At 39.8% G+C, this 25607-nt stretch overlaps 2 protein-coding genes and 1 long non-coding RNA gene across 8 annotated transcripts in view; 2 read left to right on the top strand and 1 right to left on the bottom strand.

Annotated features, from left to right (window-relative positions):
* Nucleotides 1-4735, top strand: part of HDGFL3 (HDGF like 3) — a 34876-nt gene extending 30141 nt beyond the window's left edge. The window contains exon 6 of the mRNA XM_031587691.2: nucleotides 3581-4735. Within this exon, the coding sequence (XP_031443551.1) occupies nucleotides 3581-3586 (6 nt within the window). The 3' untranslated portion in view covers nucleotides 3587-4735. The remainder of the gene's footprint in view (nucleotides 1-3580) is intronic.
* On the bottom strand, nucleotides 4704-25487 carry TM6SF1 (transmembrane 6 superfamily member 1). Of its 6 annotated transcripts, none has more exons than XM_031587686.2 (10): nucleotides 25308-25487; nucleotides 23592-23695; nucleotides 22525-22622; nucleotides 21450-21553; nucleotides 20509-20591; nucleotides 19400-19521; nucleotides 14974-15078; nucleotides 12813-12905; nucleotides 11746-11865; nucleotides 4704-6482 (listed from the first exon to the last, which is right to left on the bottom strand). In XM_031587686.2, exons 1-10 carry the CDS (start codon nucleotides 25397-25399, stop codon nucleotides 6294-6296), a joined length of 1110 nt encoding a protein of 369 aa, XP_031443546.2. In that variant the 5' UTR covers nucleotides 25400-25487; the 3' UTR covers nucleotides 4704-6293. The 6 variants fall into 6 exon arrangements, with proteins under 6 accessions (XP_031443546.2, XP_090005077.1, XP_031443548.2 ...); XM_090148951.1 differs by having other exon boundaries at nucleotides 4704-6362; XM_090148953.1 differs by lacking the exon at nucleotides 4704-6482 and adding an exon at nucleotides 7963-9165.
* Nucleotides 7829-22623, top strand: LOC149916273 (uncharacterized). The gene is made up of 2 exons (XR_016470395.1): nucleotides 7829-7964; nucleotides 21760-22623. It is a non-coding gene; the product is annotated as an uncharacterized LOC149916273 (long non-coding RNA).
* Nucleotides 25488-25607: the final 120 nt, after the last annotated feature.

The raw sequence follows: 25607 nt of genomic DNA, 5'->3' as shown, positions 1-25607 counted from the left end.
CACTGTTACTTTCACTGCTCTGGATGCCCATATGATGACCCTGACTCCTGACTGTGGTCTCTAACCTATAAGGAAGTATTGACTGTTAAGCTCAGCACATAGAGGTTGCTTTTCTTGAGGCATTTACTGTTTTATTTGCTAGTCCAGGTACTGTCTTGATAAGTGAGGCATTGTGTTGGTGCCTGCTTGTGTAAGGATGCCCATGGATGCTTTTCTGGAGGTGAATTATTTTACTGTCTTAGAAAAAGACTAGATTTGTTAGAAATTAAATAAGCGTGCTGTTAGGTTTGGGTTTTTGCTCCTGCTGCAGCCAGAACACTGAAGTGGGATAAAGGACTCTGATCTTTTTACTCACACTGACAATCAGTTGCTAACATGGGAGGTGGTGGATCTATTTGTGGAGGCAACTGCTTGCCAACATAAATAAGGGGATCAAAATCTACTCCAAAATTACTGCCATCTGATACTATTGCAATTGGGAGAACATATTTAAAACAGCCTGTGTCCAAGGCATATTTTTTTGTTGTGATGTTCTTGTGGGGTAGCAACAATTCTGTTTACTATTTTAAAAGAAAAGTGTTACGGCCGTGCTGGGCTGACAAACACAGGTTCACCACGGCTTTCTGACAAACAGAGCAGTTTGCTTTGGCTCTTCCTTTTGTTACTTCCCAAGAAAAACGTGGACCAGACTGCACAGCAGCTTTGGGGTTTTATCAGCATTTAGGGCTCTATTCAGTGTAAAAGCATTATGTGGGCATTCTGCCAGAGAACTAAAGCAGAATGTGCACTCCTTACAAGTAAGTTAAAATCTACCCCTCCAAAAAAGATAACCGGTAAAAATGCACAGTAAGAATTTCTGTGCAAAATGAAACAGTGGCAGGCTGTGAGCTGCTGTGTGAAGGTGTGCAATGTCTGCTGCCTTCATACAGCTCTGGAGAGCAGCACTGCTCAGTGAGGCAATGGGAGGCAACTCAGGAGGAGCATGAATGGCTGAATGCAAGCTGAGGTTCAAGCAGCCGGCAATATACTTACATGTCTCCATCTGCACTGAATCTTGTAATAGTTTTGACCTCAAACCAGCATGGAATAACAACGATCGTGAAGAGCAAGAAAATAATTTTCCTTCTGCCCATCCAATGAGAGAACAGAATAGCTGAGTTGCCATGTAATGCTAAAGAAGGAATTTTCAGGGCCAGAACAAAAAGTAAATTTGGGGGCTTATTTCTGTTCTCTGCTGTCTTTATGCTCAGTCCTTCTGTTAGAGCACCAGGTTCAATTTTATTGATGGCTGAAGCCTCTCGCTTGCATCATCCACATTCTGTGCTGTTTCTACTGCATGCAGCAGCCCAGACCAGTGCAGCACACTTTGCACTGTGCCTTACAGGGAAGCTGAGCGATGTGTTCAAAGATGATGTGAGGGGATTTGTTTCTGAAGAGAACTGAAACCATGGAGACCATGGAAACTGCTCAGCTCTGCCACATCCTCCTTCAGCCACATCCTTGTTCAGCAGCTGACATGGGAGCCCAGCAGTCACGCTGCCCTGCTGGATGAAGGAGCCAGGAGAGATCCAGATGCTCCTGTGCAGCCGCACATCCCATGGGCTGCATGCATGTGGGGAGGAGCACTGCTGGCTCCTGGGAAAGCTGGGAGTGTGCATGGGACACACTGTGTGTGTCATGATGAAGAAGATGCTATGAACTGCTGAAGTCCTAGAGCATGGTTTGTGTACCTGGCTCTTTGTTCTCCCTCCTGTGCTGCACCGTGGCCCAACAGACACATCTGTGGGTAATGGAACTGTTAATATTCGCAGCACACCATGTGAGCAAGGTGCTACCCAGCCTGCTGGCATTAGCCCAGTGCTGCATAGTTGTTAATAAGTGCAAAGCTTTAATACTGCAAAAGGACAGCTTTCTTGATGGATCTGGCAGCAGTGCTGTAGGGACCAACTGTTTCAGCACCCATTCAGCCTACCAGGGCTGGCTAGCAGCTGTCATCAGGAACTTTGGTTGAGGGTGCTGATTGACTAATCATTTGGCATTGCCCTAATGGCTATCCGCACCACCTTCTGAAGGGAAGAGAAATGGCAGCAAAACCCTCTAAGCCATGTCTCCAGAGCATCTGTAAGCACAATCTCATTGAATCTTAGAGAGCAGAGAAGTCCTGGACCCTTGGTGGTTGGGATGAGCTACGTCACTACGCTTCTCCAGGGCAGGCAGGGCTCAGGCTGCTGCTTGTGAGCCATCATTATGTGTGTGAGCATTTTGGAGTAACCCCTTCTCATGTGTCACTAGTCAGGATAGACCAGGACCTCACAGATGGAAAGTGCATTACTTACTGCCTGTGCTGCAGTAGTTTGCAAACCCTTTGTTGTTGGACAAAAGAAACACAGTGAACTAACAGATCCCACAGTTCAGAGGAGCAGCCACCAGACTGGGATCCCAGTGGGCACTGGAATGCTCTTATCCTCTGGAGTAGAAAAGTGTATTCTTTTCTAGCCATGGCATCACACACAGCAAGTATGATGGGCCAGAACGGGAGAGAGCTTGGACAGCAAACTGTTCATGCAGAATTGTTAAAATATCTTATATTCTCTTACAGATCCTCTGTAGAATGAAATTTTTGTCATCCCCAGTGGATTTAACCTGTCACCAAAACTCCATTATTTCTTGATGATGATTTTTTTCTTGGCCAAATACATTGCCAGTGCCTTCATACTGCTTGTGTGTTGTGGTTTTTTCCGTCTGTCAGGGTGTGGGTGGACAAGCATTAATGTCCTGAATTCTTTCCAAGGAGGAGGAAGGTCTTGCTCGGGGCAAGATAGCCAAATAGCACTGCATGTCTTCATGTTGTTGGACAAAAGTAGTGTGTCCCTGTGTCTGCAAGTGAGTTTAGCTCTGTCTTTAATGTGACAAGACTTGGAGATGCTTGCCAAGAGGGCATGGGGGTGGTCTGATCCCGTTCCTGCTGGTGTCAGTGGAAGCAAGAGCTGACCTTGACTCAGTCTTGAAGTGGGAGTTTCTTCCTTTTCTGTCATCTCTTTACAGTGAACTCCAAGCCAAACTATTTCCCTTTCAGAAGTAACATTCAGACGCGTTAGCTATGAGATGTTTATCTTTCTTTGTGCCTGTGAAGTGTTCGTTTGTTTGAGCCAGAGAGCATCTTCATCACACAGCATTCAGGAATACAGCAGCCCCTCAGCTCCTGCATGAGGCCATCAGTGACCCGGGCTACTGGAAAAAGGCAACATCTGGTTGTGTGTACTGCAGGACAGTATTAAGTGACTGGGGAAAAACAACTCGTTACATATGCGGCTTGAGTTGCTCATTTGAATAAAGCCCTGAATGTTTAAACCATGCTCTTCAGTGTTTTGTAGTGGTCTGTTTAGTTGATGAAACATACACAGTTTTCTCCAGAAAAAAAAAAATAGCCAACAATTCCATTTGAAGAGACCAAGCAGCTGTTTGAGCCAGCAGCTTTGAAGTGTATGAATAAGGCATTAAGTATATCAAGTTTGTTAGAGCAAGCTTTTTTGTACATGAAATGTGATATTTTTTTTCTTTCTCTCTTTCTCTCTTTCAGACTTAACCAACATAATGACTGCTGAATATTAAGGGAAAACACAAGAAGGTTACATGTTTGGTTGTCTAATATTCTTGGATTTGATATGAGTCATCACATCTGTTCATTAGTATCATCAACAGCATCCCAGTTTGTATGCACATTATTCACATTCCTATCTGTTGTGTTTGCAGAAATGACATTTTACCCTTTTTTCTAAGGGTTGCGTTTTGATTTTCATATTATTTGGTTGCATGAAGTTGCCCTTTCCCAGTGGCTGAGGTTATGAAGATGCCGCATACTTGAACATGTTTTAGATCCCTTTTCTAAATAGAAAAGGTGTAACTCCAAATTATATCATTCTATATCAGCATTTTTTTTAAACACAAGTGAATCTTGGCAAAGAGTCCCTTCCATACAATGCTACAGTATTTTCCACCCACAGACATTAATTTAAATTTCCCTATGGCCATACTTTCTTGGGTTTTGATCAGTTTACAACATGAAAGAAAAAAATCTTTTTTCCGTTGAGATCACCACCAAGTTCAATAATGTAATACAGTACCTTTCCTTCCTAGAAGTACCTAGCTAGTTATACTCTTAATACTTCTCAAAATCATGATGTAATGTACACTATCTGACTTAGTTCCTATATGTGAAGTTAGTGGAAGTCTTTTTGTGTTTCTTTAGATTAATACAAGGATTTTTTCCAATGCCAACACAATTTGAGATCATTCATTTGGATGCTTTCCACTTTTAAGCTTACTGTGATATAGAACCCTATGGGAAACCAAAAGAAAACATCGATTTTAATTAATGAAAGGCTTAAAAAGGATGCTGTCATTCTGGCTTTTTTTTCCTTTTGGAAATAGAACTAGACTAGTAAGTAAGCATTCCAAATCCATTATTCTGTGTACATTATTGTTGCTATTGTGATAATAGAGATTTTTATTTATTTTTATGCCAGCTTTTATTGTGAAAACATATTTAGTCTGGTTTTATCAATCCTTGTTATGCTTGTCCTTGGAACATCTTTTGCGTATTCAAGGTTTGTAGTTGACGAGTTTACTGTAAAAAACTTAAAAAAAAAAAAAAACACAACAAAAAAACAAAAAACGAAACAAAAAGAAAACAAAAAAATGTATTGTTTTTACAGAATAAATTTATTGGAATGTGTATTGGGAGTAAGGTTTGAGGTTGTAAGCAACTAAGTTAGCGTCATATTTGGCTTCATACGTGTAATAATGTGAGGTATTAATGTAAGTCAAGTATTAAAGCAAAACATTCTGTTAACATGAGTTGACCATAATAGATACAAGTGCAGGTGAGATCTTTATTTTTTTCTGTACTTTGCCTTTTCTGGATAACAGGAGGTTATTAAATTCACCTTGAATGTATTCTAAGTTTCTTTAAAAACGTTAGAAGTGACATCAGAGGTGCAAATGTCTGTGAGACACCGTGTTGTTGCAGCCCAACAGCTCAGGGCTTGTTTTCTTGGGAGGACGGGGTTGGAACTGTCCCAAATTCGAGCGCACGTGGAAGGATTCTGCACCAGGGAGGTTGGGTGCTTGAAGGAAACCATTGCTTAAGTTCCCTTTTACCAAGAAGCATCAACAAAGATGTGCTGTGGTTTTTGGGCCTGCCCTGTGGTCGGAGGTATGAAACCGTGGGTTCTGTCTTCTGAGCGCTGCAGAGCGTGAACGCATGACTTTCTTGCTGCTCTGAAAGTCCCCTTGTGTAGAGTGCAACATGCATGCGCATGAGCTGATGCTTTCCTGTTACTGATTAGGTTTAAAAAGAAAACCGAAATTCTCCAACTCAAAACACCCAAAATTCAACATCCCAAAAATAAAGTGTTTGCAGTTAAAATGTATCAGCTAATTTCATCTGCAAGAAAGGCACTAAATATCCTGCTTTAAGTATAAATATCAATAGCAATCATATAAATAGTTGTAATTGCAAGTGGAAACCTAAACAGGCCAAGCAAGGTCTCTGTATGTGCTGCTACCTGTTTATGACCTAACACCGTTAGCAAAAGGAGCTGCACAGGGTAACGCTTCAGCAGAACCCTCCTCTTGGAAAATGCATGTTAATGTGGAAGGGCTGACTGCTCAAGGCACTGAGCACTCCATGCCCAGCTCAGAAACACAAGTAAGCACATGCTTAACTTCAAGCAGATGAGTAGTCCTTGCAGAAGTGAATCCTTGAAAGTATTAAGAAAACTATACGACTTGCATAGCATAAATGGAGTCATACCATCACAGTGGATTGCTTCTTGAAAGATTTCCTGGGGTTTTTAACAAGGCTGACCCACAAGACATTCCTTCTTGACAAATAAAACATGTGCATGTTACAGAGTTATGTATGTTAATTTCTGACACTTGAAAATCTTGACCTTCACATTCTGTAATAACCTTGTATAGAGATTGCTAACTGATATTCTTCAGTGTGTGGAGGCAAAACACTGGCATTGTTACTATTTAATTCCATGCAATATTTTAAAAATGAACCATATATGAAGTACGAACTGTGCTTGAAGTCAAAATGTTGAGAAGTGATATTGAAAGCAGTTATCTTTATTTTCCCTTTTTGAGTCAGGTGAACAAAACAGGCCATGCATCTCCACACAGCTGTGCAATCTGGCACACATCATTTGGGTTCCGTCTGAGCAAGTTCCATTACATCCAAACCCAATTACATGCACAGCCAAAAAGAGGAGCTGAAAACAGTTGTGCTATTCTGTTTTTTCTTCTTTCGCCTTCATAAAAAACTCGGGCTTGTTGACACACCTGTAAGCCAGCAGCTGGGGAAGAATCCCATACATTATGTTCAATATCAGAAAAAACTGTTTTGCTTCTTCAGGGACTCTGTAGATGTAAGGAGTTCGGGCATGAAGAGAAGCACCAATATGGGAAAACTGAGCCTGTGGTGTGTATATAATGTGCATATTGGGAGGGGGGGGGAAAAAAAAAGGTAAAGTTGATGAATATTTTGGAAAGACAGCATATTCCGCATACAAGGATGCATCTCCTGTGACATTTTCCCTTTTATTCCTGAATTATCCGTCATATGTTTGCATGGCAGTGAAAGGAAATTCACTCTGAACTAAGGTCATTCATAACTCGGTACAGACAGAAAGGGAGCTATCAATGTCATGGTAGGAGGTGTATTTTGTGCACACAGCACTCATCTTTACATCAGGTATAGGATTTCACCCTCAGTTATGGATGATTATTCATGCACCAGGCTCTGTAATCCTTCCCCAGGCAAACGGCCACCGAGGCCTGTGTGCATCGCTGGTGCTGCACTGGGTCTCAGCCCAGAGGCAGGGGTGGGACTTGCAGCCACCTACCATCGTGTTTGGCATCAGCAATCAGCAGTCAGACATTCTAAATAGAGTCAGAAAGTAAAATCTGGAAGCTCTATTAGTTTCTGTTTTGTTGGGTTTTGTTTCAGTTTTTGTTGCTTTTTGTTTGTTCTTAATTTAATTTTATGGATTCAAATCGCAGACTCCTGATGATTTCAGAAAATATTGGTAAAGTTGGCCTTGGGTCTGGGGGCAGTTCTGAAGCATAGGCTGAATTCACACGGAAGGTTATATGCAAAGGCAAGCTTGTTGAGCTGGAGCATATTTTTAGCATAAACAAACACTTAAAGATAGAAGTGTCAGAGTAGTTACTGTCTTTTGTCTCCATCTGTTACCTGCTATTTCAAGCAACAGCTTGAAGTTCATGTTAACTATCATGTGTCCAATCTCATTTATTTAATTACTTTGTAGTGAGTGAGATCTGAGGAGATGAACATCAATTTAATCTTAAGCAGAGCGGGAGAAAGGGACAGCAGGATTTTAGTACTGCAGAGGAGTCCACGATGGCCAAATGGCACCCTCTCTTTGGGTTTCAGCAAGAGTTGTTTTGGACTCACAAAGAACTGATTCTGTCCATGGTTGTTAGCAAAGCAGGAGGTGAAATGGTGCAGGTGCTTTAACACACACCTCTGGCAAAGGGTTGGACTGAGAACATACATCAAAATAGAAAAGAAACTTGGATTTCAGGAGATTATAACCACCTCCACGTAAGAGGGAGCACTGATCTAGCAAACCAGAGGCAAGAAATAGGGCAATCAAAGAAATCAAGTGCACACTTCAGCAGAGTGCTGCCTAGTATGTTTCTGTAAATAACTATTACACAGTAAACAGATGTTCAGGGGCACACTATCAGCAGCTTGTTTCTGTCAGCTGGATAATTCAGTCACCTCTTGCTGCCCGTTTGCTCTCAGCTGTCTCAGATGGGAGCTGCCTTTGGCACCTGTGTGCACGTGCCGAGACACCTGCTGCCTCTCCTCACATTGGGAACCTTTCTGCAGGCAGTGAAGACTCAGGAGCAAACATCATTCATTATACAAGGTAATGCTTTGCAAAGAAAATATGCAATCACGACCATTGGGCTTTGTGTAGGAGGTTTGGTGCTGTCTGATGTTCACCTAAAGCCTTCCCAGGGCATCTTAGAACTGCTTTGGGGGGAACAAGACATTAAGCTATCTGCCTCTTGCAAGGGTCTCCTGTCTCCAGAAGTGGCCCAACTGTGTGTACCAGTGAGTTCACAAACTTGGCAGAAGGAGCTGTAAGAGCTGGCCTCTAAGAGGCCCAGAACTCCCCAAACCCCTCGGATGCCTTTGAAGATCTTAGCCTTATTGTGTGATTTGTGACTCTTCCAAGAGCTGGAGCACACTGGTGAGCTTTCAGTGCTATAGAAAATTGAAACATTTGTTGGCTGCTTTTTTTTTTCCCTTTGTAATCCATGAAGATTTTCACTAGCTAGTGAATGCGCTATATAATTATTATTTATTAACTTGTTTTGTCTGTGTAATGCCTTTTTCTTTACCAAGGAAGCCACTGAGGTCTGTTAAAGTCATTTTTTTTTTCAAGTTTGATTTACCTTGATGTAAACTGTGTTGTGCTTTTAATCTTGTATCTTTCCATGACTGTACTCAGCTTCTGTTTTTTCTGGTTGGTTTGGGTTTTTAGTCTTGGTGGGAGCAGGAAAGAGAGTGTTTTAAAGCAGGTCTCTCATTTGCCAGTAGCCTAATCCTGCTCTGACTTCAAGTGCCAGGCAGACAAACCAAGTCCACTTTTTTTAGAAATGTGAGAGCTGTTAGTTATTCCACATCACTATGCCTATTGCACTAGGCTGGTATTTCAGGAAGTGAGGGCAACCTGGAGTCTGCTGTGCTCAGATCCTCCCAGTGAATAAACCAATCCTTGGTGCTTTCTGCCATTGAATCTTCTTCAAGTGGAGAAGTTTGAGAATCAAAACTTGGCTGAGAAGTCAACCAGATAATAATGTGCTACAGGTTAACTTCTCAGGTAGCCTCTTCTGTTTAATAAATATGCGGCCTCTGTTAAACTCGAAGCCTTGATAGTCTGCTGCTGGGGCCATTCCACAGTCACTGGAAGATGACTGGTGCTGGGTTTGGCACTGTTCAGTGTGACAGCTGTAATTTGCATTTTCTGCTACACATTAGTCTCCTTGTCAGTATGAAGTAGTTTGGGTTTTTTGCAATATTTTTTGTCTGTAGCATTATTGTAGTTGTTGGTTTTTGTTACCCTGCAAACAAGAAAGCCATCCAGCCAGGGGAAAAGAGCCTGCAAAAAAAGTTCCCTCTAATACAGATTAAAATCAAATTTAAAAATTATAACTGATTTTGGAAGGGATTGGATCAGATCTTATGTACCTAAGAAAAGTCATGGAATGGAATGGGGAGAGAGTAACCTAGAAAAATATGTTCCTTTGGTTTAGTTCTCTTGTAAATCAGAGGCACTGCAGAAAGAAGCCACCAAAACTGCAGGATTGAGGAGAACAGTTCTACAGAGGAGTAAAGAAAAACTTTCTATATTTTGGACAGTACAGAGAAGTAGGCTGCAAAAAACTGGTGAGACAGTTGGTACCCACTGGCAGTGGGTAGCAGGGGTATGGCTCTTACACTGCTTCACATGTAGCTCACTTGTGTAGGTGAACACCAATTTTTTCAAGTTCACAGAATGTACTCAAACTGTAATAACCAAAGCTCTGGTACTTTGGTGCTTTGACATTTAAAGAGCTCTTCCTTCAACTTCAGAATGTTTAAGAAGAGTTACAGCCAGTTCTTGAAGTTTGAATGTCAGTAACAACCATTTAAGCTGAGAGCAATGTGTAATTCTGAAGCAATAAATACACAGAGGAATGGTTATTTTTGTGTGTGAAAGGGGAGACACTTTGAGAGGGTCTTCATTTGGATGCATCATATGGCATTTTGAGGCTTATTTTTTGCAAAAAGTATATATTTCCTAATGATAGTTACAAAAACAACTGAAATGCCAACATCCGACATCTGTAGGGGCAGTGTTTGTTCCTGGGGTCAATGCCCCATTTCTATCACTAGTTGTTTACCTTTTTTGGACCTTTGCTCATAACCGAAGGCAAAATTCAGTGCTACAGTTATTTTGATCATCAACTGCAAGTTTTTTAACCTAAGACAAACCCCAAAATGTTGTATCCCTCCAAGTAACAAAAAAACCCTCTAGAAAGGTGCCTTTGGTCCATTATGTCACATTTTTCTTCCTGAGTTGCTCAAAGTTCACAAAGTCAAATCAAGTAAATCTTTTTCTACTGTAGGATGACTGAAGTTCATTCTGCTGTGCATAACAGTTAAAAGTACAAAAAAACCCAAACAACTCAAAGGAAATATGGGGAGTGTACAACAACGTAAGTTCCCTTTATCAATTAGATTTTGTCAACCTACAAAGTTTTGTATGTAGCACAAGCTTCAAAGATTAAAATGGGAAATTCTGAATAAAAAATACCACTTCAGAAAGATTTCTTTTAAAAAACAAAACCAAATCCCCTCCAGTCTGAGGGTCTGAGTTTGTAGGTAGGTTTGTAAGGTTGTGACTGTCAGCATACTTTGACTTCTGGTTTCTTTCACAAAGGGCTCAATAATCATTGAAGAAGCAGTTCTTAACCTGCCAGGTTGGGGAATTAGTGAAACCCGAGTAATCTGTCAGTAGAGAAAGGTTCCCAATGCTGCCTTGTTTACCTTAGCTAGCTTGTGGTTTTTTTAGGTTAGATTTGTGCCAAACACAGTTGTATAATATTTTTTTATATCTTTTGGATAACATGTTTGTCAGATTCTGTTTTGATACAATTTGGTGATTTAAGATTACCTATAAATTGTTGGAAAAAAAGTCATTCTCTGTGATATCAGCTGACAAATGGAAAGTAAGCTGTCACTCCCCCCATCCTTAGAGGGCAGTTAAGCTGGATTGCAGTTTGTACCCATGAATGTTATCTCTGCAACAGGGAACAAAGTATTGGTCTGTATTTGTCTAATAACAGCACTTGATTTACCCTTACTGCTGTGTCTCAATGTTTTCATTATTGTTAGAGCACTGAGTGAATATTTTCCTGTGTTGTTTGGATACTCAGAATACATTTCCTGCATACAGTACAAATCAATTATTTGTCATTGTCTCAGCTGTGAATGTTTATCTGTATGGCATGAGAGGTAGTTTATTACTGCTTGTCAGTTTCTTTTTCTTTTGGTCAGTCTTACAGCCACCAGCACTAACAGCTGTTTAAGAGAACGCAGACAGAATGAGCTGAGTATGATCACTAGTATGCCTTTGGCAACAGGAGTGTGTCTTAATGTCACTGTGGTTTGTGCCTCAGGAGGTTCCCAGAGTTACATCAACATCCTCAACCAATAATATCCGTTCACTGTGACTGGTAGCTACTTGTTCCACTTGTGCTTTTCAAACCACTGACCTGGCAATACATATTATGGGAATGTTGTTACTGTTTTGATAGAGCTGTATGTTTTTTCACATGACCCACTGCTGGCACTTTGGGACAGGTTTCCTTCATAGTCTCAGCTAAAGAATGCATGGCACTCAGTAAGGTTTGCATTTTCAATCAGTCATTCGAATGATTCAGTAGAAAAAAGTCTACCAAGGCAAGAAAGCAGTCAAATATAAAATAAGCTTGAGTCTCCATTCCCTCAAATTAGGTTTTCACAGATATAAAAGATGATCTGTGTTAATATGGCATAAAACGACCATGGCAAGGTCAAGCCCCTGCTCTCCTTACATATTCCATAGTTCTCTACTTATTAACTGGTAATTCAAGAGTGAATATTTTATGGAGAAATACCTGAGCTAGTCCTCCAGCATGTATAAGGGTTAAATCAGGCATCCAAGAACAACCAGGCACCAGAAGGCCATACAAAGCAATCACGTAGTATGGCACGGAGTAGAACATGTATGCCAGCATCTGCATTTTAAACACAAATATTAGTTCCTTTGCAATATGAGGGAGGTGCATTAAAAATTAGTCAGCTGTTGACTGTAGAATTGAGATTATTCAGAACTTTGTATCTAAAACCTCTTTGAGAAAAGAGGATGCTGTTGACTGGATCCATATGCCCCAGGGCCCCAGCCAATATCAATGGCTATTGTCTCTTTGCCTGATCCAAATCCTCTTTATCCCAGGACATGTTTCCCCTTGTCATACTGCTTGCCATCCTGAGATCACGCCAATAAGCATAGCTTGACCCAACTCACCATCCAGTACATCCACTGGATGCTATCCAAGGTCCATTTCTCAAGCTCCATAGTGCTTTCTGTTTTGAAGTGTGAAATATATCGAAGCCACCCCTTTTTCCAGAAAGAACAGGTCACTGTCTGAATAGTGAGTCTTATCACTTCAGGACCTGTCCTTATGCAGCAGACAGGGTTGCAAAAGAATGGCAACTTTGCAAATATTACAAAACTGAAGCAAATGTTCATTTAAATAGGGTTGACAGGAGGCGTCATGGTTCAAGGAGCATGTCATTGGTGACAGAAGCACAACATGAGCTTAAGGAACCTAGCTCTCCTGCACCTCTCTTTGCTCCATTATTCCAGACTGCTTTGTCCATCTAAGGGAGGGTAATGATTATAAAAAGCATGCAGATCTATCTCATGAAATATATTAAAAGAAGCCTTAGCAACTAGGATGTGTAACTCTAGGTAACTAATCTGAATCAAGGTTAAGTTTATCACAATGAAGAACTGGTATCCTGTAAGGCTGTTTAGTAGGAAATACAAAATACTGTTTAACTTGCCATAAACAAATACTTTCCTTCTTGATCTTGTCATCTGTGAAACCTGTGCTGTCATCTTTGTGCCGGGTAACAAATCACTTCATAACACTCTATGCTTTCACAGTCAATGCTTTACCTGAAGCTTAGGATAGGCAGCAGGATCTTTTATATAAGGCTCGTGAAGTTGAATATATAGCCGGCAGAGTTCAGCAGGGCAATCCAGAGCAATCTAAGAAGAATTTTTAAAACTTCCCGTGAACAAAGAACTTTCTCTAAAACGAGCTAGCCTGACACCTGTTACCAGCCCTAAAGATCTAGGAGTGGGCTGAAGTACTGCTTCCTATGGGACTTGCTTAGCATCTGTTCCAAAGGTGATTTCTTTGATCACCAATTTAAAAGGCGGAACAAAATAAAAAGCCTGAGATGCAGTCTCCTCTCAGGTGCTGCTCAGGGAGGTGGTGAGGAAATGCTCATGGTGTACTTGAAAATTTTGGCTGGAAGAGAATTCAATCACTTGGCTATGCTGTAGTAAAAAAAATATAGTAATTATTGATTTGGTCTGATAACCAGACTTTAATCCCAGTGAATGAGCTTTTGCATGGAAAATTGCTCAAAGAGTACGAAGAAACTTCAGGTTAAGAACCCAAGGACAGCAAGCTACAGATGTAGTCCAAGAAAAGAGCTGCACTCTGGCAAAGTAGCAGTGGAGAGCAATGGAGATTCCAAAGACAAGTGTAAATTAAAAACAATGATAATGATTTTTAAAGGGAGTAGCAGAGAGAACTGGATTTTACATTCCTGTAGAGTGAACACAGTTCCCAATAAACAAGATGCAGTTCCAAAAATAGTTACTTCTCACAGGGTTCCTTAAAACACCTTCTACAAAAAAATAACTATTCTAAAAGGAGTAAGCAATCTTTATCAAGAGCTGTCTTACTAAGACTTGCAGCAAGGCATAATTAACACGTAGTTACCAGCAGGGCTGAACGTGACTTTTGCACAGCTGAATGTTATGTATATTTGTTGTGTGACTTTGGCAAGAAATAGAAAGATTTACAAGAAATAGATATTCCTCCCTCTTCTTTTCCAACATGGGTCCAAGAAGAAGGTCTCGGTGTGTTCTAATATATTATATTTTCTGAGCACTATCATAAAATCATGGTTACTGCAGCTTGGAGATGTTTGGTGGATCTCTGTATGTAGAAGTAAGGCCAGAAAGCTGTTCCTGTTTTGGTTATGTAAAAATATATAGAAATGACCACTATAAAGAAAAAATAAAAAATCAGCAAGTTATTCCTCATAGGAAATGAAGTGGGACTACAGACTAAACTTAGATGCTAGGGCATGAGATCGTACTTCCCACAGCAAAACTGTAGGTGAAATAGCAGATTAGCCAGCATGAGTAGTGCTCTGAAGTAGTGTTGTACATAAGAAATGAAGTGATCTGCAACAAGTTAAAAGGGGGAAAAAAAAGGAAAAAAAGTGGGTTTTATTGAGAGGCCAGTTTTTGGAGAAACAGCAGAAGATGAGTGTAATTGAGGAGCAGAACTACAGCAGGGCAATCTGCACTAGGTCTAAGATGCTTAAGCATCTGAACTTTGATCACTGGATGATACACAAATTCCTTCCTGCTTAAGACAGAAGGTGTTTGCTTTACTAAGAACTGAGCTGACCTACTACTGAATTTATCTACTTCAACAAGCATTTTCAACATTGACTGATTCCCTCTGAAATTTTAATTCAATCAAGTGTGCTTAAAACAAACACAAAAACCAAATCATGCTTGGTAAGTAGAAACAGTGTAAGTTTTTTTTTGTTTGGGGGTTGGGTGTTTTGGGAGGTTTTTTTTGTGTGTTTTTTTTTCTCTCCGACATAGTATAAATTAATTTTGTTTCCTATATAATTTAAATGAAGTATTTGTTTATAAAAACACAGACTTAATTTAGTTGGCTTACCTCAATGTTCTTGAACATAAATGCAACTCTAAATCAATCAAAACAATTTTGTTCCACTGATCTGCACCTGGGGTGCTATTTACTCCTATAATTGTGTGCATAGTTTCTTCTGAAAAACATACTTTACATATGGTAAAATGGAGAAACAAAGAACCAATAATTATCCTAAATTTCAGTTTATGTATCTAAGGCCTATTCCAATCTTGAAAATCAAGGAATTTTCCTTGACTGAAACGTACACATTTTTTCCACATAGTTGCAAAAAATATCTCATTTAGAAAAACAAGTTTAAAATTTTGACTGAAAATTAAAGGCCATAATATTAAAATATCTTCAACTTACCATGCCCCTGAATATGCAAAACCCCGCCGCTAGAATGAGATACGCAGCTAACATTAAATCTATTGGTCGTCTTAAGAGTCCTTTCTTCTGAACTTCCTGAACCACCTGCAATACAGAATGCATTTAGTACATCCCAACTCTGCCTGACATGTATTTAACTCCAGATCATTCACTACAAGAAGGTTCAAGCAGTGAAACATTGTGATAGAAGCAGTTCACAGTTATGTTCCCTTATTTTTCCACTGATTTCAGGGACTGAAAGATTTCTGCATCTGAGAAGGAGACCTTGGACTTGATAGTATGCAGTCAGGAAAACGAGTCTGAAAAACTCTAGAAATGGATGGATCCAACTGAAGCCATTTCAATATGGATTAGTTAACTTTCAAAGCAAGTTAAATAACAGTATTTTAACCCTGAACTCACATCAGTCTTTAAAGCAGTATTACAAACTTCCTTTAAAGGTGCTTTATTTATTGTTAATTATTATTAATTTATTGCTAATTTAAATGTAGAAAAGCCTTACAAGTGTTGGTTTATTATCTCAAACATCTGAAATTGAATCTAAGGACTGTTTGGAGGGACAGCAAAATGTGAGCTCATCTCATCAGCAACAGTGAATGCTTATTTTCAGCAGCCTGTGATGCTACTGAAATTAAAGGAACGTGGATAAAAGAAAAACATTTCTGTGGTCTCAGCTGAGATCAGTGAACAAATAATATATCCTAATATGTAATGCAGAAATAGCTTCAGAACAGGAATCCCCTACAGCACCATGTGTGCCTATAAGAGCTGACTGCTCTGTGTTACCAAAAGCTGTTTGGACATCTAAGAAGGAGGATAACATGGAGGAACAAGAGTGACTGTTTGGCCTGCTTGGTAGAACATATTAGACTCACGGAAACCATTCTAGGTACAGTTTCAGCACTGTATATTCACAGACAACATGGTAAGCACATCAGAATATCTCTGTAGTTCAGGGGGAGAACTTCCCCATTTATATGTATTAGTCATTTCCTCTTCCTTTTCATTTGCCATGTGTTGGCATGCACACAGCAAGAAGAAAAATCTGATCTCCTTCCTGTCTTATACTTGTGGAATTGTCTCCAAAAGCACAAAACAATAATTAGGATGTAGAGGCACAGTTAAAAGCACTCGAGATTACAATAAAAGCCCTAAAGAAGGAGAACTAATTTGCAAGCTCAGTTCCTGGGCAAGAACTGTAAGATCTGCACTGTAGTTTAAAAAAATAAGGCCATTTGATACTCAGGCTCTAAGAAAGGGAAGGCCTGTTTATTTTATTTTATTTTTTAATCTTGTTCAGGAAAAATAACTGTTACCTTGCAGTATTTGAAGAACTTTTATAAATGTTGCTACGCTTAAATACAAGCAAATAGTGTATATATGTTGTAATATTTATTCGAGTGAGAGACAGGGCTGCTGAGTGAAATCACTATCAGATATAAACTACAACATGGACATTCCACTTAGTCTAAGTATGAAGCATATACACATTTCTATATGTATTTATATGCATCACTTCCTCCTGTCAAAAGGTACATTACTGAATGTACATATTTACTGTGATCACAAAACTACAAAAAATTCTGGTGCAGTGCTAGTTTGTGAAATGGCCAAGGTGCAGAAATGAATGCACCTTTTTTCTGTATGTCTACACTAAGCAAAATAGAAATGAAAAGCTTAAGAAGAGGAAAAGATGCATTTTACTGTCAGAGCTCAGCTGCACAGTACTTTTGCCCTATGCTTCTTTTTACACAGAAGAGTCACATCAGCACACGCTGAAATGAATGGGGTGCTAAGTGCAGTGGCCTGGCAGAGATAACCTGCTACAGGTCTCCTTACAGCAAACAAAACTGACCTCTGCACGGCTCCTGCCAACACTGCTGTTTCTTTTGTGTGGTAAGGAAATGTGTAGGCACATGGAGCATTTTCTCTTGCTTCCAGGAAAAGGTATTTTCCATTACCTCTGAGGGGCTTCTTGCATGCTCACATTTAAAGAACAGGAATAATCTTAAGAGCTGTCTGTAGAAGTCAGTCCCTTCAGAATCATGTACAAATCTGAATTTGTGTGTTTTAATTTTGTAAGTGAATTTTAAATTACATTAACCTGTTCCCTGAGCTGATACTCTTGTAGATAATCTGCTGGGCTTTTTAAAAAAGCGTGGCACAGTTTGCTTTGCTTCTAAATGAGGGCATAATTCTTTTCCTTTCCTATGTACCACTTCTATTAGAAAACACCCAACATTTATCTCCTTGAGTTTTGTTGCTTTGCTTTTGTTTGGGTTTTATTTATTAATTTACTTGTTTAACTTAATGAATATTTTGGCCCCAGAATTGCATCTGTTGCTTCCATGTAAGTGTTCTTCTCCATATTTGCTCTATCACATTTAAAGGCATTATTAAAGTTTCTTCCTAAACCTATACTGACTGCATGATACCTGAAGCAATTCAATCTTTCAGCTAATTGCAATTGATCTTTTGAAAGAAAACTATTTCCAGGATTGACAACGATTATTTAAACTGATTAGCAGTAGCATTATACACAATTGTTTCCTGGAAACAACGCTTACTTTAGAGCTGAAAAAGTTTTATTAAAATAATAGCAATTAAAAAAAATCACGCATAGTCTTGTTATGGCTTGAAGGTATTTTAAATTATACTGTTATTAGACTGAGATATAAATTTCCAGCTCTAATCCTTGGATACAGAGGATAAAATAGCTGTGAAGAGAAAACGAGTTCTAAAAACGAAGTGGCTGGGCAAGGCTTGGTGGCCCTGGTGAAAGGAATGAAGACTTTTTTTTTCTTTATGGTTTTCTTTCCTTCTAAGGAAAGGAAGTTCAGCTTCACAAGAAAGGATTCACTTAAAAGTGAACTGTTAAACTTTCAGCTCACAGGCTTCTTATTCACTCTCTTTTTGAAAGAAAATGTAGAAAGTGAGTTTCCCTGGCATATGTACCAGTATCAGATCTAAGTAAGTGGTTGAACTCCTTGTGAGCACAGGAGACATGGTGATATTTCAGCAAATAAACAACCCATCACATATTTTCTATTAGAGCAATTTCTGCAGTGTTTTCTTTGCTAGGAAAACAAACTGAAACCTTCACCCATTCTTCATGCAAACAATGTTCTCACTAATACATTCAACAAAAGTCAATGTTACATTTAACTACTTCTAACAGAAAAGCTTCTGGCTGATAATTACTAACAACTTTAAGTAAATCAGCTCAGACTTCCACCATATGGGACGTGGTTTCCTACAAGATCATGCAGGAGAGTAGAAGGGAGTTTGGCACATACAGTCCCCCTGATTTTCACCTTTAAGAAGGATTTCCCCCAAAAGCTAGGCACAGCCCATAGCTTATCTTCAAATTTCAGGAGATATGAAAGTCTGTCTATGCTCCTCTTTCTTACCTAAGAGTCATTGTGTGTGGATGGATGGCTGAATGTTCTCTTACATACATTTCTGGAATATTTTTCAGTGTGTCCTCTGCTGATCTGCTGTTATTCTACTCCATAGAATGTGCTCCTCGCACACTGACCTATTAGCTATGGAATAGCAATTCTCTTCATCTGTGTCTTTATTTTCACTATAGAATAAAGCTGACAGGGACATGAGAGCTCTTGAGATGCAAAAATATTAATTGGTTATATTACAACTGGTATGGTATGCTGTGGCAATAAGCTGGCTTGCTAATGGCAACAAAGAGTTAAGTATCTGTTTGGTGTGTTGTATTACAGGCTTGTTTTATTTTGTTTGTTTTTAGTAAGACAGTGCATAAGCCATTATTGCATTTTTTTATTGCTCAGTTATATTAATACAGACCAGCTATTAAATTCAATGGCAACAGCCTAACCAGCTTGTAAGTAAAGATGATTTTTACAATCTTTTTTGAAAAAGTAAAGTGTAGAAACAATTAATGAGCTAATATCTTACCTCTAAAATCTAATATTGCAGAATACACACACACACATGCACAAAAAGGAAGGAAATGTTTAAATTACATGAAGTCTGTAGGTCTTCTACAGAAGAATATTTTTCTGTAGAAGGTCTCTAAGGATTTTGTGGTACTTTATGACATTGGTGTATTTTAATGTTTCCATCAGTTAAGGAATTGAAACAGTCAAAAGCTGAATAAATAGAGGGAAGTAACAACATTAGTTTTAGATATGAGTCCTTTGCTTTAAATATGAGATAATTTTGCTATTCCTTTATCCCATGATACGTTCTTGTAATACAGGTATATTTACAGGTATATACAGTGTCTACACAGCCTGGCAGCAATTGTCATAACAGTGAACAATTACAAAGCATTCCTGTCACTGAGGGACCTAGAAAACTCCGTAGAGACAATGAGCATATTTGAGTTTTTCTAACAGTAACTAATGCTTAAATACAATAATATTACCTTGACTGGAGTATCATGAGTTGCTGAAGGTTGGTTATAAATTCGGAACCCAGCCCATATGGGAAGGCAAATATATGGTACACTCAAGAAAAAAGCAGGACACACTTTTGTTCCATATTTTCCTGTTAGAAAAAAATGATCATAAGGTATATGAAAAATCTGTAAGCTGTGTTGAATACTACATATCCTATCTAATATCAAACCTGAAGCAGCTATGGTAGCGTAGACATAAAACACTGGAAGCTGCTGTTAAAGCAAAGCAAATCTTGAAAATCTTGTACTCAACAGTGCTAGTCACAGGTGAGACAACCTATCAGCCAGGAAGGCATGTTAGAAATCAGACTTTTTTGGAGATGACAAGAAATCACATCAGTAACTCTGCATTAGGTAATCCTACAGGAATGGAAGGCTGTGAACTCTCATAGTGGAACTTACTTCAAATAGAGACTACGCTTTGGAGGAGGAAAAAAAAAGAAAGGAAAAAAAAAAGAAATTTCTCTATTTTTTAAGATCTGGTATTCCGTGTGTTTTCCAACATCCTGAAAGTGGGGACGCTTCAAGGTACCACATGCCAGAAAGAAATTATGTGAATTCTTAAATTACAGTTCTAATCTCTAGCAGTTAGGCAATGATTTATCTTAAACATCAAGAAATGTTCAATTTATTTTGAAAATTGAATAACTTCCAGATTTCATTTTGTTAAAGGTGATTTGGATGACCCTCATGCTGCTTGAAAGTCAGAATATTAATTAGTAATTTTCTGCAAAATAAGATTGATATTATTTACTTGGAGACAAGTACTGTATTACTGCTTAAATTAAACTTAATTTGGAGGAAACCTTATGGGCATAGCAAAATACAATACTTTTTTTTTTCCTTGAGAACGTGAATCAAAACAATTTCTTTTCATATTTCCTATTTAAATTTTGAAATATTCTGCCTCTGTTATTGATAGTCCTAGAATTTGTCTTTCAGTTTATTATAGACAGGAAGACTTGGAAGACTTGGACTTAAGACTTAGACTGCAGCAAAACAGAAATAACCTATTGCTGAATTTTGAAAACATTTCACAGGAAAATGTTAAATTAGTTAAATAATTACATCCTTACCCACAATGTTTCCAGGCATAAAGACAATGATGCTCATGAAAATGGAACCCAACCAGTAAAGGCCAATGGTTCTATAGCTTTGTCTGTTAAAAATAAAAAATGTATAAATATAAAAACGTAATCTTTGCACTATCCCTAAAAAGCCACTACCCCCACATCATCTTCAAATATTATAAGATTGCCGTGGTTGTGTTCTAGTAAGCAAATATTTTAAGATCTGCACCACAAGACAGCAGTGGATTCTTGTTCTGAGGTGGGAACTTAAAAGAATACTACACTCCTGTCTGAGCAGGCTGTTGCATGAATAGTACAGGATCTGCTCATACTTAGTTGTTTGTCATTATGTTTCATTCATCTGAAGGCTGACTGTGTGATTCTGCATGTCATATGTGCACAAATATGATAAAACAATAATTATTTATTAATTAACTGAATGCTTCTATTGCTAGTGTGTATATTAGCCTCTGGAGTTCAAGAGTTTATCTTCTCAAACCTTCAACAGAAATAAAGAAAAGAACTTGTAGAAAGGGCTATTGCCTCCTAAGCTGTGTGATTCTCTCTAAAATGGAGAGAGTGCATCATAATGCTAAACTATACAGTACTCTAACTGCAAATATGCTAATGGGGGCAAGATATCTCATGGTTTTAATGTGTGTGCCCTTTTGCTTTTAACTAGCACAAAGCACACAGATGGACTGTGCTCAGGGTGAAGAAGAGAAACCGTAGATCAATGGATTTGTCAGTCTTACTAAGCTGAGAGTAAAGGCAACTTGGAGAGGGTACAGTTCCTGAAAGTAATGATGTTTTAGTAGTGATGCTTTAGCCTATGACATGAAACAGACCTGAAAGAAAAATCTAAATGCTATATAGAAAAGAAAGCCCTTTGTTGGTTAAATGAGAATGCAAGCAAAGTAAATATTATGCAAATCAAAATGACTTACTCCCAAGCAATAGCTGCCACCATCAAAAGATACATCAGATAATGAGCAGAGCCATCCCAATAGCAGATCACGTGGCCATACGCAGTGTTCAGATATGGCTCACCCTAGGGAAAAGTTGTTTTTAAAAAATCATACAACGATTCAAGAAAGAATCTTCAATTAATAAAGAATAACAGGAAACGATTTGATAAAAGTAACTGATGATCATTCAGTTCAGGGGTACGCTTTTTGACTGTCAATAAAGATGTTTCCAAGCACAAACCTGATTTAGTAAGAATCGAGTATAATGAAATTGGTTATATGGTTACAGAACAGAGTGCAAGATGGAAGGGAAATCAACTGCGTATGATTATCATCATGGTTCTGCTATGCTATGGAAATACTACTTTGCTGTATTTGAATGATAAAAGGAACAGAACGAAGACACATTTAACAAGTAACGAAGATACATCTGCCAACCTAGAGATCTGCAACAGTACTGAACATGTTAATGATGCCAACAGGTAACTTTGTAGGTCCCAACTCATTCCACGCTAAAGCTCATGGAATCTTTTCAGTGACTTCAGTGACTTTCAGAGCAAGATCTTACTAAGCTATTTTTGGTGGATGCTGCTATTCAGCAGCCAACAGATTCTGCTGACTGGGTGTTTGGCACCATCATTTTGTTAACTCTACTTTAATTCCATGTATTAAAGTAACTGGGCAAAGCAAAGGAACTGTATTATTTCCTTCTTGGTAAAACGTTTAGATATGGCAACACCCATCCACCCCATGTGTTGACTATGGTTTTCAGCAACTGTTTTTCATCCACATAATGGCCATATAAATTAATACAGAACAGCATTACTTCAATTAAATAAGGCTGGGGTTGAAAGGGATGTTAATTTTCCAAATGAGTTGGTGATTTCAAGTCAATGAAAGTTTTGTCCATAACAACAATTAAACAGGTCAGTGACAAATTTGGTTAAGAAGGTCCTGTTGAACATGTAAGAGGCTGTTTTTCTGTGGCAAATACTGGAACAAGTTATTCATAGTGAAGATTTTATTTATATTTGTAAGCCAAACAGTTCTTTACCTCTCTCAAGTAATGAGTCATGAATCCATCAATAATTCCATCTTGTTCCAGCCCAATTATTAGATTCACTACACTGGTAAAGGCAAATACAGCATAAACTGTAAGAAGACAGAAGAAAATAAATTAAAAATAAATAAATAAAAATAAAATTTAGAAGTGTATAAAGACTTGAAATCATGCAGTCACCTCACAAATAAACACAGTCAAGCAGAGATCTGCTGAACTGTACATGTCTATTTGGAGTCACAGATATTTAACATACATATGATGTGACAATTTGACATCATTTTTCACATAGTTTCACATAGTTTTTCAATAGTTAGTAACTCAGGAAGTTCTTAAAAAGCTTTTCAAAGGAATGTGAAATCCCACGGAGCTGTAGGCACAGCCCCCATAAATCTGAGTGGAAAAATCAGCATTTCCAGAAGGCCTTAAGTATGCTTCCAAAGATCTTAGTCATAAAATGACCTTGACTGTCGCTACCTCCTGAAAAGGGATAGGACCAAAAAAAAAAAAAAAAAAAGGAAAAGGAGAAGAAAATTTAACTTGCCGTTTCTGGAGGAGAACAATGCCATTAGCATTAGCCCCTGCAGTCCATGGGGGACCTATCCAGCAAGGCAGAGTGTCACTCAGAGTCACTCATCTGAGACAGGAAACTAATTTATGCTAGGCTTTTTATTTCCTTTGACATCTGTGGGAATTTAGAGTTCCCAACCTCAGAACACTGCAGGACAGATGCCTACAAGTTGTAATAAGGAGGAAGATAGAGGATAAATACTGGAAGTTTATATGCTGCTTCACCTACAGTCCAATGTTGCAAAATTTCCAGCTTAGAGAAAACTGGGCCAGCCAAAGACACAGCTGCAGTGTTTTTGCTCTAAAAAGTAAGGTTTCCTTTCAGAAAGTAATCGATATCTCCATTCTTTGATGGCAAAGCGTAAGAATAGAAATGTATAGAATGAGTTCTGAAGCCGTGGTTAAATTTTAAAGCTGAAACAATCACCATATATTATCCTCTACAAAAATCGATACGTTCTGAATTTAGCTCCCACGTTAACAAGACATACCATAAAACAGCGGATCTTTTGGTGGTTTTCTTTTGACAAGAACACGAGCCAACAAAGCAATAAAAACCAGAACCAGTAATCCAACTGCAACAATTGACCAGGAACTGTAAAAGAGAAGCGGGGGTTAAAAGAAAAACAGGAAAGGGGGCAGAATTGCACTTCTTCAGTTTTTCTTATCAGCTGTTCTCAAATGACAGGCCCACTCTCACATCTACATACTCTTAAAGTAATTGCTTTTAATACAGAAAAGGTTGTTTTAAAAGTCCATTTCATAGACTGTCATAGGATTCATTTTGTAGTTTTGCATGATTTATGGGCCTGTCTTTTTACATGTGATTATCTAAAAAAGGAAAATACAAAAATAGCTAGATAAACAAAACGTCCAGTAGTCAAGATTTGTCTGACTAAAATCAGTTTTCATACTGCAGTCTGCGAAAATAAATAGAAATGATGGAAAATGCAAAGGCCAGTGAGACATGAAAGTCACAAACGCAGAGATTTCAAAGCCAAAAATAGGATCATTAAGGACACTCAGTCTGACCTCAGCAATCATTTACCTAACCTAGAAACTACGTATGAGCAAGTAAAGCACATCAGTTTCACAGGCTAAGAGCAGCACTGTAGAGCACCTGTGATGGATCTCATTTCCAGTTTTGGAAGTGCTACGGAAGGGCCCTCGGTCCCCATAAAGCAGCACTGCTTGAGGTGATGCAGAAATCAGCTCTCTGGCAGTAACACAGGCGGGCTCTGCAGGGCAGAGCTTTCCTCTGAGATGGTGGGGGCTTTAATGCTGGTGTGTGAGCTGTTAGTAGAAGGGAGTACCAAATCTTCAGCAAAAACCCCAAGAAAAGGTGCACTGAGAAAATGTGTTTGTGGTTTAAATCCCTGTGTGTGCAATTGGTTCTTTGAAGACCCTCTTCTCAGTCCTCAGTTTTGTGCTTGTGCACAGAGGAGAAAAAAATAAAAAGAGGGAAAAGTTAGGTAAACTCCAGAAGCACCAGCTAAGAAATATTTGGCATGTGATTATATACAGATACCGCTACGTGTATCCAGAAAACAGTGTATAAGCAAACAATGCTGACTGTGGTGACTTCAGCCTTAGTGAAGCTTCATTTGAAATCAGTGAAAAGAAGTGCAAGACAACCACTTTGGAATATACACCCGGATGCTTCCTGAGCCGTGGCAGGCACTCCCAGCCCGCTGCCTCGCTTTATGGCTTCAGTCTTCTGCTGCTCCGCTCCACCGGTGATGGATTTATTTCTTCGTGCCACTACAGCCACTACTATCGCAACTACTCTGCGCTGTGGTTTATCAATTTGAAACAAACATTGGCACCGTATGACGAAAGTAGCACTTCTCCAGCAGCGAGAAAGCAAGAGAAATAACTAGGTTATGAGCCAGGAGGAGGCACATGAGGAAGGAACGGAGGCAGCAAAGCCTTACAAACACGGGCAGATATCTGAGCTCAGCAGGATGCCGGGCTGCGCCCGCTGCCGTCCCTCGAGGCGGTGCCGGGCTGCGGGGCCGCTCGCATCGCTGCCGGGGCGGCTCTGCCCCCGCTGTCCTCCTCCGCCGGCCCGGCCCGCTCAGCCCCGCGGCCGCAGCCGCCCTCGCTCCCCGTGCCGCCGCTAAAAATACCCTCCGGGCTGCCCCTCGCCTCGGCTCGCCTCACCTCAGCCGCCCGCTTCCCCTCCCGCCCTCCGCCGGCCGCCTCACCTGCCGCCGGCCGCCAGGCAGTTGAAGAGGTACGTGACGGGGATGGCGGTGAGGGAGAGGACGAAGACGCCGGTGGCCGCCGAGGCGCTCATCCCGCGGCGAGAGGCGGCGGCCGCTCAGCGAGAGCCGCGCATCGTCCGCGCCGCCGCCGCCGCCCCTCAGCGCCTCCCGCCCCGCCGAGGGCCGCGCTCGCGCTCCCGCCGCCCGCCCCATCGCCCGGCGCCGCGGGCCGCCCCCTCCCGCCCCGCCGCCTCGGAAACCGGAGCCGCCCGTTGTTCCCCGTTGCTGGCGGCTGGGCGC

Source organism: Phasianus colchicus, chromosome 12 (assembly GCF_987193195.1).
Source record: "Phasianus colchicus chromosome 12, bPhaCol1.hap1.1, whole genome shotgun sequence".
Classification (NCBI taxonomy): Eukaryota; Metazoa; Chordata; class Aves; order Galliformes; family Phasianidae; genus Phasianus; species Phasianus colchicus.
This window is presented reverse-complemented; position numbering and strand designations above follow the sequence as displayed.